We start from the raw sequence: 16,545 nt of genomic DNA, 5'->3' as shown, positions 1-16,545 counted from the left end.
GACTTCTCTGATTGTGATTCGGCGATCATTCATAATCATTGCTTTCACTTTTTCCACGTTTTCATCGGTTGTTGATGTGCTGGGGCGTCCGGGGCGCTCGTCATCTGCAACGTCTTCACGGCCATCTTGGAAACGCTTATACCACTCGTAAACTCTTGTTTTACTCATAACAGACTCACCATAGGCCTTTGTTAACATTTCACACACTTTGTAACACTTTATTTCATTTTTTACGCAAAATTTGATACAAATTCTTTGATCCATTTCTTTTAACAAACGAAAATCGCCAAGCTCATAAAAACACGTCTAACCTTAGCGGCTGCCACAGACAAAGTAAGCAATGAATACAGCTGAAAATTTTATTGTACTTCAGGGGCATGTATACCAACATAATAAAAAAAAATTTTGACAATTGGACTCTCCAAACCCGCGAAATTTTAAAATTCCCGTTATTTCCTGAACACACTTCGTACATAATCTTCAAGTCTAGCTCCTAACTTCTCATTACATATATCACAGTATGGTACTAAGGCTTAACCTTTATTGGACGGGCCATTTAAATTCCGTTAGTGGCAGTGGGACAGAATTAATTTAAATACCCGCCATTGTAGAGTAATAAAAATTGTAGTCATGTTACTCAAAATGCTGTGATTTCTACAATTTTTGTGATAAACGAACGAAATAAACGCTGCTTTTATCTAGAAAGAATATTGAATCAGATATTGTAATTTACAGGTTTTAGAATCTATAAAAATTGTTACACTGATTAAAAAAAATTTTTCCCCCAATTTTAAGCGTCTGTCCACAAATATGCAGTCAGTTTCTGCACAAAACGTTTCTGCAGTATAAATGCCTGCTGGTGACATCATTCATACTCGTACTGCGTTATCTTAGCCAAAGGGGAAGCAATGTTTATGCTTAAATAGCACTCCCAACCTTTCTGTATATACAAGAGTGAGGTCACGTCCCTCAGAGGCTCTGTCTGTGTATACACGTATCTGCCACACAAGAAGTAGTGTTAAGCTTCTTAGAAAGGCCCACACTTGGACCCTTGTTCTACGTACTTTCAGTCTTATGTACCACATTCTAAATCAGTGACATTTATCAGCTGCCTATTAACTTCGCCTTTTTCCATGCGAAATGGGGCCATGGTGGATAGTTGAAATTGTGATATTTTATAAGCGTTATGATTAGAGAAGGCAAATCGGCAACATTGGCTGACTTCCTGCTAATATGAGACAGATGTTGCTGTGTGCGCTTCACGTGGAAAACAGAGTTACATACGGACAAAGTGCATGAATTGTGACATCGGGCTCTGCATTCAGTTACATGAAAAATTCAGTTAGATGATGCAGGAGGGAAGACAGTCTACTTATAAAGCTGGTGTCCAAAAATAGTGTAGAAAGCCCTGCACATGGCCCCTTTCTTCTACGTGCTTTCAGTCTTGTGTACCGCATTCTGAATGGTTTGATTTACGAGCGGCCTCTCTATTTCGACAGCTTCAATGCGAAAAGGGGCCATGGTGCATAGTTGAAATTGGGATGTTTTATAAGCGTTATGAATAGAGGAGACCACGCGCCATCACTGGCCTACTTCCTGCTAATACGAGACCAACATTGCGTGTGCGTGCGTTGCGTGGAAAACAGAGTTAATTACAGACAAAGTGCATGAATTGCGATGTCGGACTCTGCATGCAGTGACGTGCAACATTCAGTTAGATGATGCAGGAGGGAAGACAGTCTACTTATAAAGCTGGTGTCCAAAAATAGTGTAAGTAGAACAAGAATTTCTATCTTAAAATAAGATTTTAAAACACTATGCACACGCGTGGACTGCAGGTACCCATACGGTGACACACGGCCACTCGCCTGTACTTTAAATGATGCCGTATGGTGACATTAGTCTCTTAACCCGTTGGCGTGGTTTGACGTGTATGTTTCGTCAGGTATTTAAATCGTCTGGGGGGGTTCGACGTGTATGTTTCGTCCAGCTGCACACCTATGTTATAACGCCCATAATAATTGATGGTTTTGCTGTAGATTGTTAGATTTTTCGCTGGCCTGTTGTCAGTAGTACAGAGTATAATATGACACGTCTTTATCTGCGCTAAGTCATCGTTACATATGCCTGTCTTGCAGCAAAGTTCCTGTGGCTCTTGCTAGCGGGTTTCACCGTTATGAATGTCGTGTTTTCTTTGCTACGAAGATATAAAGAGCAGAGACGTGATATTTGCTGTTTATAATATCATATTGCCCTGAGCTGGCCACACTAACACACTCAATTGGAATTCTTAGAATAAGGATGTCCAAACATTTATTCTTGCAAGATCGATTGATTTCGCACAGTACAAAGGCCCAGTTCTTAGAAAAACGCCACAATTTAAGGCAGAACACTGTGGTCACCCCCTGTGACGATACGGGTGTGTGTGGGGGATGGAAAAGAACTCATTCCTTCATGTATTATCGCTCCAGTTGACTCCATTTTATCGTACTGACCTTGGTGGTCGTTTCGAGGGATGACCATAAATATTTTTTTGAGCCAGCTAATCTCTGCTTTCGGTCACTACATACCAGATAGTTCTTAGAATAACTTCATGAATTCTGTGGTCACCCCTACGACGTCTTATGCCGCCAAAATGGATGGAAAATGAAACGCAGAAGCACCAACACTTGTTATGATAACATAAAGGTTGAATTTACTGCAGCTAATCTGGCTAGCGATATGACTCATGGAGAGACATTAATTCTTGTATTCCCCCCACGGGGAAGAATGCAAGGCCTCACAGAAGATGTTTGGTTTACGGAAAAGAGAGCCAAATGAGAGATACGCAGTACTGGTGTGGTGAAGTGAGACAGCGCTGTGTATAGTAGAATGCTTCAATGCGTACCATACTCCGTTGACGAGATACAGGGCGCTCATATTATAAGGCAAGGTTATAAAACCATCTTTTAAGATCATTTTAGTGAAAGTTTCATGCTTCAAGGCGTACCATTCACTGCTCAAATTCTAAACAAACTGCTTCCATTGCCGAGATACCGGCTGCTCATATTATAAGGTAAGGTTATAAAACCACCTTTTTAGATCATTTTAGTGAAAGTTTCATGTTCCTATCTCATAGAATTTAAGAACAATGATGAATAAATCATTTTCGAGCAAAATTTAAATGGCCGGCTGAATATATTACCGCAGGAGAGGCGGCCGCGGAATTTAAATCACCGCGCGAAAGGGTTAAAGGTTAAAGAAATTAAAGTGTGTATGGCAGTACTTAATTCTTTTTGGAGCATGTACAACAAATAGATGCAAAATGTGGCTATTAGGTTCATCAGTCTGTGTTAACAACGTGAGAACTGAGGAATGGATTTTCCATAAATTTGATATTGAGTTTTTAATAAAATTTATTGAGATTCCAGCTGTGGGTAAAATCAGACATCAATAACAAATACTTTATAATGCGTTTTGGCATGCTTCTTGAGCATAACTCATTACACACTTGGAGTGCAAAATGTTTCCACAGAAGTTTTGGAGAAAAATTAAACATGATTTATATCCAGTACTCCTTATGAGCCAAACATCCTTATCAGTGTAAATTTTTTAATGTTTTTTATGGACCATCTGTTTGTATGTTAAGAAAGTTAAGGGCACATAATGTTTAAGGATACCAAGTCAGATAATTAATAAGAAACAACATTTGTTATGAAAAAAATTACACAAATCAGTTACATATTTCATATTTGATGAGACATTTAGAATGCTACTGAAAACATGGCAAAGTTGTGTGTAATTAATAAGAATACTTGTAATGCAGATATGCCTTAACTACTGTATTGAAGATGGGAATTTCCACTGTTGAAATTTTCCGTACTCCTCAAAGGTGATTGTCCACTTTTGCAGGCATGTTGTAGAATTTAATTTTTTTCACAGAAAATATCTGCACATATTTTGGAGCAAGAACCTGTAATCATATAAAAGTGTGCAGTTATTAGAACATACACAGTAATTTTTGTCACTAACTTAAATTGTTTCCTAGTCTTTACAGATCAGTAAACTTGAGTTTTAGGTTAGTGGAGACATACAAGCATCAAATGAAAGATTAAATTCAGCTGACTAGTCATTTTCTGAATTTTAAATCATTGATTCTCTATGGTCTGGCTGAAAGAGTTCTCAGGCTGGCATTTCTCCACACCTTGGATAGAGAAAGATACATTTGGAAAATATGTGAACTTGACTAGAATATGTATTTGTAATTTTCATAAACTTAAAGGACTGAATTCTGTATTTGAAATGGCATGCTTTTATGTATGGTCACTCTTTTAAAAGGGGGTGGTGGGGGTGGTAAGGGGGCATATTTCTTACATTTGAAACCAGCTCGTTTTAAAACTTTGCAGAGTTTTTTCATACCATTGAAAGTCAGTTTTTCCACTAATTGCTGTAAGTAATTTGCTACATAAAGAAACTTTTCAGCAAGATAGATCCACACCTTCTGTTTTTGATAACTTATCTGTTAATGAATCCAGCTCTCCTCTTCTAGAAGCCTTTTCAGGAAGTTCCTTTAACTTCTCAAACTTGAGTTAACTACTTCCTGAAACAGTCTGTTAACAGCTCCCTTATAGTTAAAAAAATAAATTTCTCTCTACTACTTTACACTTGATATCACCAGTTGAGACTTCATCACACACCTAATTACATGTCACCCTCTGCTGTGAGGACTTTTACTCATTTTCATACTAAACTTCATATTTAGAATTGAATTATTTAACATGCATAAGAATGGAAATCAATATAAATGTAATTAACAGCATTAAGAGAGAGAACAAATTAGTATGCACTGACTGACAGTGCACATTCACTGGACAATTCAGGATCTGAATACAGAAACCTGATGTTTCCCTGGTTGAACACTATAGCATATCAAGGTTGACAAATTCGATGCAACACTTGCCTCACCTCTTCTTTGGGAAATAGTTGCATAAAGTAATTTCTTTGTTTTCAAAGATTTTATGTTATTGTGGGTTGGGAATATTTCTTAGTTTTAAAATTGTCATTATCTGTTGCTGTATTGGTTTTTGGAATTTAATATTTGATATTCTTAAAACCCCTTCTAGCAAGTATATCAGCAGAGGGGTCAGACTGGTGGAGATGTTCTTGCATCACAGATGTCAGGGTTATCGGTTTCACAGACGGGCTTCAACAAACTCTGGGTAAGTAGCTTTCAAGGTTTTCATGGCAGTGATTGTTAAGATTTTGGCCTTGTGAGTTGTGTAATTCTGTGCTGGATACCAGTGTTTCTCATAAAACTATTTGGTGTCACAATCCAGGAGATCACAGTTTTAATTTACATACCATGTTTAAGTACCACATAAACTAAGATACTGTAACGTGTTTGGAATCCAGAAGAGTCACTTCTATGGAAACGCTAGAACAGACCGTTGCCTGGGAAGTAACAATAGCGATACTGTAATCCCAGCAGTGAGCCATTGTATCGAGAACATCGAATCTCCACGGTTACGACGAATGGTCGTTGCGTAGGAATCGCAGAATCAACAAAGCAGCGTTTCCACGGTTATAACAAAGGCTCATCTTTGCATAGCAGCAGTCGAGGGTATAAAAGGGGGTTGAATTCATTCACCCAGTCAGAAAAGAGTGGTGGGCGTGTTCTGATGTATCATGAGGTCGAACATGTTACGTTGGCTATTACTTTCTTTTGTGTGTTCTTTTTCTTCTATCAATTTATTTACCTTCATGATGCCTCTATTTTTTGGCTTTTCAATCATTTCCATGATTACTGTCATCGGCCCGTACTGATGGTGTTTATTTAGTATGTGTTGGGCAAATGCTGATTCGTCCTTCTTTAGTCTTATGTTTCTTATGTGTTCTTTGTATCTTGTTAGATTTCTACCAGTTTGGCCGATGTATACATTTTGGCAACTTTGGCATGTTATTTCCTATATCCCACTTTGTTCGTAGGGGTTTATTTCTCGTTTTTCATTTATTAGTTTACCTATTGTGTTGGCTGTTTTGAAGGCTATCTTTATGTTAGTGTTTTCGAATAGTTCTGTGATTTTTCATATGTAATTTCCTGTATAAGTAGAAGTGACACTTTTTGTTCCTTTTCGTCATTATTATCCGGGTTAACCATCTTTCGCTTAAGTTTGTTACATAGATGTGTGATGTCTTCCTTCCTATAGCAATTATTTAGTGTTATATTAATAATAGTAATTAATTCTTTGTTTTTAGCATTTTCCTCAAGGGATAGTGTAAGAAGTCTGTGTATCCAATTTCTATATGCTGGCAATTTTTGTTCTTTAGGGTGGCATGATTTATTATTTATTGTCTGTCGTTGTGGGTTTTCTGTATATTTCCATTTCTATTTGTCTGTGTCTATTAAATATATTTAAGTCCAGGTAAGCTAAATTTTTTAAACACTTTAAAAGTTTTAATACCAGGAAGGCTGCTGTGATTGTGAAAAGTTGAATATTGTGTACATTGTGTATTTCAGGCATTATATGTGTATGTAATTTAGCAATCAGAACACCTATTGTGATGGTGGTTTCCGAATAAGTATTGATGTTCCCTCTGAAGATGATCTGTAAGTTTGTGTGTGTGTGTGCACCTCTCTCTTGCTCTCTCTCTCTCTGTCTGTCTCTCAAGTCTCAATTCTGAGACAGTAAAATATGGTCGCAAGTCCCAAGGGACTCGGACCCAAAAAAAACTGCGCTGGCAAGAGCCAGCAGCATATGCAAAAGACAGATCCGTCCTCTCGTCAGAGAGGGCACCCCACAGAAACAAGATCGTAACTGTCAAACGATAATAATTAGTATCTGGTCATGAGGCCCCAAATGGGGCTCAACACCAAGACTTACTGACTGACTGATCGTCAGTCGCAATGTAACTCTGACTCTGACTCACCCAGTCAGTCTGAAATTAACCGCTGAAGGAGGCAGTCTGGAATTAGTCGGTGAAGAAGAGAGTCGTCAGGAAGCTGCCACTGAAGATAGTTGGAGCTACAGAAGTATTGGCCGAGATATTGTGTAAGCAGTAATTGTAATACTGCAAGTGCTAATAGTTGGAAAGAGTATGAGTGTGAGTGTCCAATAAAGATATCCTGAATCCGAGACCCACGTATATTTATTTGTCGCGTGACATACCCAACACATAACAGTACATATCTTCAGAAACTGAGCATAATATTAAACTGCTTCAGTGGACGTGCAAGTTGATTGTTCAGTCTTGTGTTTCGTTTATCTAAATCATCTGTGTTAACAAATAACTTGGTTCCCTTACTGTGTGTGTTGCTTGTCATGAACTTAACATTTTTCATGAATGTCTCATGTGTTGTTTGCAGGGGATGGAAAGCATTGATCTGCTTCAAAATAGAAATGTGTTGCCTGCAGAAAAGGTTGAAGCACCAAAAGTTAGATTACATCAAGAGTTCTTAGATAGTGTTAATTGTAGTCCTGAGTAAGTAGCATTATTAAATCAGTCTTTTCCAGTTTAAAATTAAAGTGCCTAGTGTTTCTTTATTTCTTCCAAATATCTTTAAAAACAAGTGCAACTTGCACAAATGATTTCCTCATTGTTATGGAAAAGATTGTAATTCTCTGTATAAACCCTGATTCCCCAAAACTTGCACAAATAAGTTTGTCATGGTTATGGAACAGATTGTAATTCTCTGTATGAACCCTGATTTTCACATTCTGTAGCAGATGATTCATTTACTCTTTTTTTGTTTGAACCACTTGTAGCATTACTATCATTTTTGTTCTGTTGCTGGGCTGAAATCTTGGGACTGTCCTGAAACTCGAGAAGACAGGCTGAGTGTTTCAGCGCTTCAGTAACTTGTAGTTGTACATAGCTAATGAAATATTTGAGGCGATACTTTCTGACCATGTTTCTGAACATCAATGTTGAAATCTATTTGTATTTCATTAATCTCTCTCCTATTATGTTAGTTAAATCTGATCTTGATGGAGTCCCGCGATACCTGAAAATTCTTAAATGTTGTACAAGTACTTACTTGTACATAAAAATATTCCACTATATACTCTCTTATGTTTATGATGTAAGTCACAGCCAGACATTTATGATACATATGTGCACTGCATTGTTTTGTGGTATACATTTTCAGTAATTTGAACAACATTTTGTTCATTTAAATAAGAAAGTAGTGAATAAGCAAACAGATGGAATCACTTGGTATGTTTTATACAGCTATGTATTTGGAAACACAAGCAGATGGGTCTTAGTTTAAATGAATCAGTAGGTGGAGAAGGATATGTTCATTGATATAGCAGCTGGCATTAGATAATTTATAACAGACTTCACTGAGAAAAATCTGGTAGGAAAATGTGTCACTAGGTCTCGACTTTATCCCAGCACATGTCTGATTATTCATGAAATGAGCCTTTTTAATTTATTTTGAAAATTTTGGAAGGTATGTGGCTGAAAGGAGACGTTCAGGATGGTAAGGTAGATGAAATGATTTATACATATGATTCTGTTTATACTTTAATGTTGTTTATGTTCCAGAATTTTTAGGTGCACTTTAACAAAAATTCCAGAATCTAGTTCTCTTCTGCAGAAATCAAGATTGCCATTAGGAATTCTTATTCATCCCTTTAAGGATTTAAGTGTAAGTGTTTCATTGTAATTAAGTTTTAGTTCGCAAAAGGATTTCTCTGAGCATAAACTGTTACATTGCTTGTAGTCTTCATCCATCTGTAATGCAGCAATATCATTATGGATTTAAATGACACTGATCCACATTTAATTCACTAAAATGTTCATTAAAATAGTTAAAAAGTCATTAAAATATGTATACTATGTTTATACACTACATGTATCAGCCACACAGGGCCATCTTCAAGCAACACATTGTTTAGGAATGCACTGCGCTGTACACTTAGTCAGTAATACTCTTAAAGTATGTTGTCATTATTGTAATTTTGGTGTTACGTGATGTTTGTTCTTCCTATCTTGTTGCAGCCATTTTGTGCTCCATTGGGTGTGCCACTCCCATAGTTTTGTGTTTCATTTGTTGATCAGTGTTGTACCTTATAGACAGAAGAAGACTACAATTAACACTTCAATGCAACAGGATGCTGAAATATAATATTATAAACTGTTACGTATTGACATCATTTTGATGATAGTGGTATATAATACAGTAGAAACTGAAAAGTAACACTGTAGTAACATTGAAGGACACAGTGGTGAATTATTAAGTCCATTATATATTTATATATATATATATCTCCTTTGTTATCTGCAAACATTATATAGCATTGACTGGAAGAATTATTGTGAAGCATGAATGAGGAAGGAAGAGTTTATGTCCTTTTTAACGCGTTATCCCCACATTTGCATTGAAGGTATGAGGGAAATCTTAGCCAGAATGTTAAGCTTTCAAGCTGAGAATCAAGTCTGTAGTCTCCTTGATAAAAAGCAGGAATGCTATTCACTTTGACATTCGGTAATTTAGTAAATGTGAAAGTCTGAATGCTATTGACTGTGTTACATAACATCTTTAAAGTTTTAAGCAATGTCATTGTCTGTTGTACTATAAGAATAATGTTAGCTGAAAACTGATACAAATTTTATCTATCATTTGTGATTCAATTTTTTTTTCTATGCTTCATGGTAGGTTTTTGTTGGTTACCGCCTCTGTGATCTACTGGTTAGAGTTCCTGGCTACAGATCCAGAGATCCCGCGTTCGATTCCCGGCACTACCAGATTTTCTGAGAAGTAGTGGTTCTGGAACAGGGTTCACTCAGCCTCGTGAGGCTAATTGAGGAACTATTTCAAGAAAATAGCGGCTCCAACCTAGAAAACCGAAATTAACGTCCGTGGGGATTCGTTGCGCTGACCACGCAACACCCTCTTTCCGCTAAAGTTGGCTTCGCTGAGAAGCGGCGGTCGCTCAGTCAGTATAGTTCACTTGTGGACTGAAATCACGGAGTTTATTGGCGAGGTGTTCAGATGGCTGCCTTTGGTTGTTATTGGGCCTCACTTTTTAAATAGTACAGGTTAATCAGAGTTTGTTGTATTATGCACCTTTGAAATAACATCACATTGATTTGAAATTTCATATTTCAGCACTTACCTGTTATCCAGTGTAGTACCATTGTGCGGTGTCGGTCGTGCAGGACGTACATCAACCCCTTTGTCTATTTTGTTGATCAAAAGAAATGGAAGTGCAACTTATGCTTCAGAGTCAATGAACGTATGTGATTTGTTTCTGTGTTGATTGACAAATTGAAACAGCAGTCTTAGTCATTTCACATTACAATTTTCAAGTTAATTCAAGTGTTGTATACATATATTATCAGGCATTTTTAGATGCATTTCAGAAAGTGTCTGCTACTTTTGTCAGTTCACTTCATCCCCCTGCAAGTAATACAAGGTGTGTCCCAAAAGTCATGAAATATATTTCTTTCCCGCGCTCGTATTTGTTGGAGCACGCTGGAACCGGTTGGGTTGGGGGGAGGCCTTTAGCTTCACAGCGCGCCCAAGGTCAGTCTGCTCGAGCATCGGAGGCATCAGTATCGCTGATTTAGTGCACCTGTGTTTTGTGACCACGTCACGGCGCGCAATGGCAGATACTTTCGAACAACGTTGGGCTGTCAAGTTCTGCACAAAGCTCACAAAAAAGCTGCCGAAACTCACGAACTGCTTAAGCAAGCCTACGGGGAGTCTGCTCTATCATATGTGCAAGTTACAAGGTGGGTAAAGAAGTTTAAGGAGGGCCAGGAAGGAGTGGAAGATAACCCCCGCTCTGGACGGCCGTCAACAAGCCAATCCGATGAAAATGTGACTTGTGTGCATGATTTGTTGAATACTGACCGTCAAATGACTGTCCGGTTGTTAGCCAACACTCTGAACATTCCAAAAACCGTTGTGCATCACATCGTTATGGACAAATTGAACATGCGAAAGGTGTGCGCCAAGCTGGTCCCCAAATTGTTGACGGACGAGCAAAAGGCCAGTCGAGTGTTGATCGCAAGTGAATTGAAGGAACATGTGGAAATTGAACCTCATTATTTAGACTGTTATTACTGGTGATGAAACGTGGACATTTGAGTACGACCCAGAAACGAAGCACCAAAGTTCTGAATGGCACACCTCAGCTTCCCCAAAACCGAAGAAGGCGAAGATGAGCAAATCCAAAGTGAAAACAATGCTCATCGCCTTTTTCGACGCCAAGGGTGTGGTCCACAAAGGGTTTTTACCCCAAGGACAGACCGTCAACACTCCCTACTATGTGGATGTTCTAGAAAGATTAAGGAAAAGGGTCATCCGCGTGCGAAAAGACATCACCACTGNGTGATGAAACGTGGACATTTGAGTACGACCCAGAAACGAAGCACCAAAGTTCTGAATGGCACACCTCAGCTTCCCCAAAACCGAAGAAGGCGAAGATGAGCAAATCCAAAGTGAAAACAATGCTCATCGCCTTTTTCGACGCCAAGGGTGTGGTCCACAAAGGGTTTTTACCCCAAGGACAGACCGTCAACACTCCCTACTATGTGGATGTTCTAGAAAGATTAAGGAAAAGGGTCATCCGCGTGCGAAAAGACATCACCACTGACTGGCGGCTGCATCATGACAATGCACCCAGCCACACGTCTCTGCTCGTCCATGAGTTCCTGGTGAAGCACCACGTGGCAACGCTGCCGCAGCCACCCTACAGCCCCGACCTAGCTCCGGCCAACTTCTTTTTGTTCCCGAGGATCAAGACTGCACTCAAAGGACGCCGTTTTGAAAGCATTCAGGCTATCCAAGCAGCCGTGACAACAGCTTTAAATGAAGTTCCCATCGAGGCCTTTGAGGGGCATACCGGGCATGGGAGAGTCGGAAAAGATGTGTAGATGCTCATGGACAGTACTTTGAAGAATATTAACACTTTGTACCGATATCATCAATAAATTTAAAAGTTATATATATATTTCATGACTTTTGGGACACACCTTGTAGCACCCAAACTATGGAACTGATTTTGATGAAACTTTGTATGGTGAACATGAGTTAGTTTTTGTCAAGAAATTTTAACTTGGTTAATTTTGAGGACCAAATATGCAGCTAACTTTTGAGAATTTTGAGAAATTTTGATGACTGCTGCTGCTGTTGCCACCACCACCATCAATAATAATAATAATAATGATAATGAGCTAGTGCTTCGAAATAAAGCAACAGAATATTTCAAAATCCTTACTGTCTGCCAGCCTTAAAGCTCCAGTCTCATTTGACCCTTTGTAAACTCTGCAGTTGAAGCAGCATCTATAAATAATATAAAATGAATTGATACAGAAATGCTAAATAATGGCAAATGTGTTGAAGGAGAACATTTTCTACCCTTGTTACTGTTTTACTTTTTTTTTTTTTTACTTTTATGTGACTTATTGTATGGTTATTAAAAACAAAATACAAAATAGCAGATTTAATTCATATTTTATTCTAACCTTTACAGTTCCAGAAGAATTCCAGTATGATCCAGTGACCAAAACATTTGGTGATCCCACCAGAAGACCAGAAATTAAATCTTCAACCATTGAATTTATAGCTCCATCAGAATATATGGTAAGTTGTATTACGGTGCAGTCACATTTTATGCTTTGATGCATTCCTGGAGACCTCACTTAATTCAAAACTCACATAATTCAAGACAAGTTCTGAGACATATCCATGATTTTTGCCCAGTGTTTTGGGATTCACATTAGTTCCAGCTTTGTTCATAAAGTGAGACTTTATTAATATTTTTTATACCACACTATTTCATATTCACATGAGGTGCAACTGCACTGTATGTGAAAATTTGGAAAAAGAACTTCTTGACGTGTATTTAAAATCCATCCAGAACTTGTGAATATCATTGTCAATTGTTCTTAAATGTGGTAATTAAAAGAATAATTTAATTGAGTCTGTTTAACTTGGAAGTTTAGTACTTTAGGCTGTTATCTGACAGAATAAGAAAATGTAAAAGTCATTTATGTCTGTAAATCCTTTGATGAGTTTCATACACATCAGTACAGAGCTTGCACCAATAATTGAATGCTCCGTGTGTCCTGAAGTCAATTGGCAGACAGCTGTGAGCAGGGGTAACAAATGTAGGGAGTTTGTAGTCGGGGCTTCAGAAAAGGGATGCAGTCACTGTCTCTGTTGAATATATGGATTCAGCTAGGTTGAAACAATACTGCAGAGAATTAGCATGTGTGTAAATATTTCTTGCATTCTGGCTGTACTGGTTAAACAACCGATGGCTTCTGTACAATTCTCCATAGCTTAGCAACAAACTTGCCTGAAATTGGAGAGCATAGCTGGAATTCTTGGCATATCTATATGTTACTTGATTACAGGAGTCTCAGAAACCTTAACAGCCTTAAGGAAATGAGAAAGCATATTGTTATTGACATAAAACCTAGTTTTACAATGACATCTCCAGTTAAGGTTTCTGTAGTTGTCAATGAATTTGATTATTACATGGTGCTATTAAAAATTTCCCAAAATTTGAATTTTGCGCGCGAATGGTTATGAGTACATCAAAATACCGCTTGGTGTCTCCCCACACACCCTTCTTGAATCAGTGTGGCAAGCGGCATCAAATTGAGTGGTTGGGTTTATTGTTGGTGAACATATTTCCATCGTCATGTTTCCATGAGTTTGCGGTTTTGCGATGGCTGACTTGAGAGAGCAGCGTGTCTGTATAAAGTTTTGTTTTAAACTTGGTAAAACTGCTGCAGAAACGCACCAAATGTTGAAGCAAGCTTTTAATGACAACAGTTTAGGCCAGACACAAACTTACAACTGGTATAAGTGTTTCGAAAATGGCCGAACATCGACTGATGACGATCATTCGAGACGGCTGTCAACTGGTACCACACCAGAAAATGTTGCGAAAGTTATGGATCTGATTCTGCAAGATCATAGACTGACCATCCAAGACCTCTAAGACCTTGGAACTAAGTTATGGTACATATCAACAAATTTTGTCAGAGGAACTGAACATGAGGATTGCGGTGAAGCTTGTGCCATGACTGCTGCAAAATGAACAGAAACAACATCGCTTGGAAGTCTGCAGGGAACTTCAACAACAGATTCAAAAGGATCTAAACTTTCTTTCCAAGGTTGTCACTGGTGACGAAAGTTGGGTTTATGGCTACGACCCTGAAAGTAAGTAGCAGTCATCGCAATGGAAGAGCCCTTCTTCACCTCGGCCATAAAAAGCTCAACAAGTCAAGAGCAACATTAAGTCCATGTTGATCTATTTTTTTTATATTGACGGGATTGTTCATAAGGAGTTTGTTCCTCCTGGTCAAGCAGTCAATAAAGAGGTCTATCACGATGTTCTAAGGCGTTTGAGGGAGGACATGAGGAGAAAACGTCCAGAAAAGTGGCACACGAATGACTGGGTACTCCACCATGACAACACACGATCACATATGGCTTACATTATGCAGGAATTTTTGGCTAAAAACAAGATGGCAGTTGCTCCCCACCCACCGTACTCGCCAGACTCACCAGACTTAGCTCCATGCGACTTCTTTCTCTTCCCCAAGATGAAAATCAAGTTGAAGGGGTGAAGATTTGATACAGTTGAGGAAATTCAAGTGGAAACACAGACGGCACTAAACACCGTAACAAAGAAAGACTTCCAGGATGCATTTCAAAAGTGGCAGAAACGCTAGGATCGGTGTATGTGCTCCCAAGGGGACACTTTGAAGGTGATGGTGCAGAATAAGATCCAGGTAAGATGTAATAGTTTCTATTAATATATTTCTGGAACTTCAGGATAGCACCATGTAAATTTATGAATTATTTAAGTGAAAGGAATATGACACTTAAGACATTAAACTTGGGACCACATTTAACACTAGGAATGGGGAAACACTAAATGGGAATTACTCAGTGTATTTATTTTATATACAACACTCATTGTGTGGAAGCTAAGACCTACCTTACCTTCATATCTACTGATATTAGAATGTACTTTCATAGTTTTGCAGATGAGTAAAAGAACAGTTTTATATGTTATTTCAGCTTCGACCACCACAACCATCTGTGTACCTGTTCCTGTTGGACGTATCTCGCCTAGGAGTTGAATGTGGCTATCTTCGTCTGTTTTGTGACATTCTACTGGAAGAGTTGGATAAATTGCCTGGGGACAGCAGAACACAGATAGGATTCATTACATATAACAGTAGTGTTCACTTTTATAATCTTGCTGAGGGACTCAGCCAGCCTCAACAGATGATAGTTGTGGACGCTGAAGGTATATTCCAACTCTTGTTGTCACTTTTTGAATTTAGATATTTTTGATTATTTACTTAACTGTTATCATCCAGAAATGAGGAATGTTAAATCCTCTGGTACTGTGGGGTTCTTAACTGGATTTAACTTGAGACTTGATAGTATTTCTGTTAAAGAAATACAGCTCTTGATCACTGAAATGTGTACTTGCACCATTACAGTAGTGCAATATGTAGCCAGTAAATATTAATTGAAATCTGTTGAGTAGTTGAAGAAATGAAATACAGCTGAAGATTTCTATCTTCTCGGATAGAGTACCACGTGGTCCTCCAAAACATTAGTTGACTTTCAGTAGTCTACACAGTGTTGTATCCAAGAAGATAGAACATTTGACAGCCACTCCTGTGAGAACCTCGGAATTCCATGAAATTTGTATGGTTGGACAGCAGAAACAACCTCTATTTGATGCACAGTGTGCAAAGAATGGACTTGAAAGGAGCCAGTGTGGAAAGAATGACTAATATTTATCACATTGAAGGAACATAAATGCTGCTTTCAATAATGCATTTTCAGAGTGAAAAAGTATAACTCATTGCTTTTTGATCTTGAACGTATTTCACGAAATTGTTATTGCCTAAAATCTTGGTTCATTTAAATTATTGTTTGCTTTTTTTTCATTATAGATGTGTTCTTGCCATGTCCTGACAATTTGCTGGTAAATTTGGCCGAAAGCCAGGAGCTAGTGAAGTATCTCCTGAATCAGTTACCAGGAAAATTTCTCAACTCATATGATACAAATTCATCTCTGGGAGCAGCACTACAGGCAGCATATAAACTTATGGTCAGTTACAGATTTTCTCTTTCATAAGTGTGTGTTTTCATTCACCCTTTTAATACTAATAGATTAGATGCAATTTTCGGGAAGAAATACGGGGTGAGTTTTGATTTCTAGACTCGGTCCCCCCTCCCCCACCAAATGTAGATCTGACCACCCAGTAATTTACTGCATAATCTCTGGTCTTGGTATCAGTAATGGTGAACAAGCTGAACAAGTCGGTACATTTTAATACCTGGTATACAATATAAATCTTAGCTGTCTTACTAATTTTGACAGAAATTATGTGATTTCCAGTGTATATGTGGCACAGTGAAGAAAATACTATGTGGTGGAACAAGAACAGAGACACTTTAAAATTACACTCAGAATATATGAATGTCATTGAACCAGCTTTTGTTGCATTTGAGGCAATAATATAACAATGACAGAGAAATGCATTTAAATATTTGTAAGGTCATCTTTGGTG

General features: G+C 38.2%; 1 protein-coding gene across 2 annotated transcripts in view; it reads left to right on the top strand.

Moving 5' to 3' along the window:
• Positions 1–16,545, top strand: part of LOC111869300 (protein transport protein Sec24A) — a 48,653-nt gene that overhangs the window by 11,597 nt on the left and 20,511 nt on the right. For both annotated transcript variants that reach the window (XM_023860705.2, XM_023860706.2), the window contains exons 5-11: positions 5,103–5,198; positions 7,343–7,458; positions 8,527–8,629; positions 10,094–10,220; positions 12,465–12,574; positions 15,032–15,263; positions 15,925–16,082. In XM_023860705.2, coding sequence (XP_023716473.1) covers positions 5,103–5,198; positions 7,343–7,458; positions 8,527–8,629; positions 10,094–10,220; positions 12,465–12,574; positions 15,032–15,263; positions 15,925–16,082 — 942 coding nt within the window. The remainder of the gene's footprint in view (positions 1–5,102; positions 5,199–7,342; positions 7,459–8,526; positions 8,630–10,093; positions 10,221–12,464; positions 12,575–15,031; positions 15,264–15,924; positions 16,083–16,545) is intronic.

This window comes from Cryptotermes secundus, unplaced genomic scaffold, assembly GCF_002891405.2.
Source record: "Cryptotermes secundus unplaced genomic scaffold, Csec_1.0 scaffold274, whole genome shotgun sequence".
Taxonomy (NCBI): Eukaryota; Metazoa; Arthropoda; class Insecta; order Blattodea; family Kalotermitidae; genus Cryptotermes; species Cryptotermes secundus.
The sequence above is the reverse complement of the archived record's forward strand: the minus strand, read 5'-3'. Positions and strand labels throughout refer to the sequence as shown.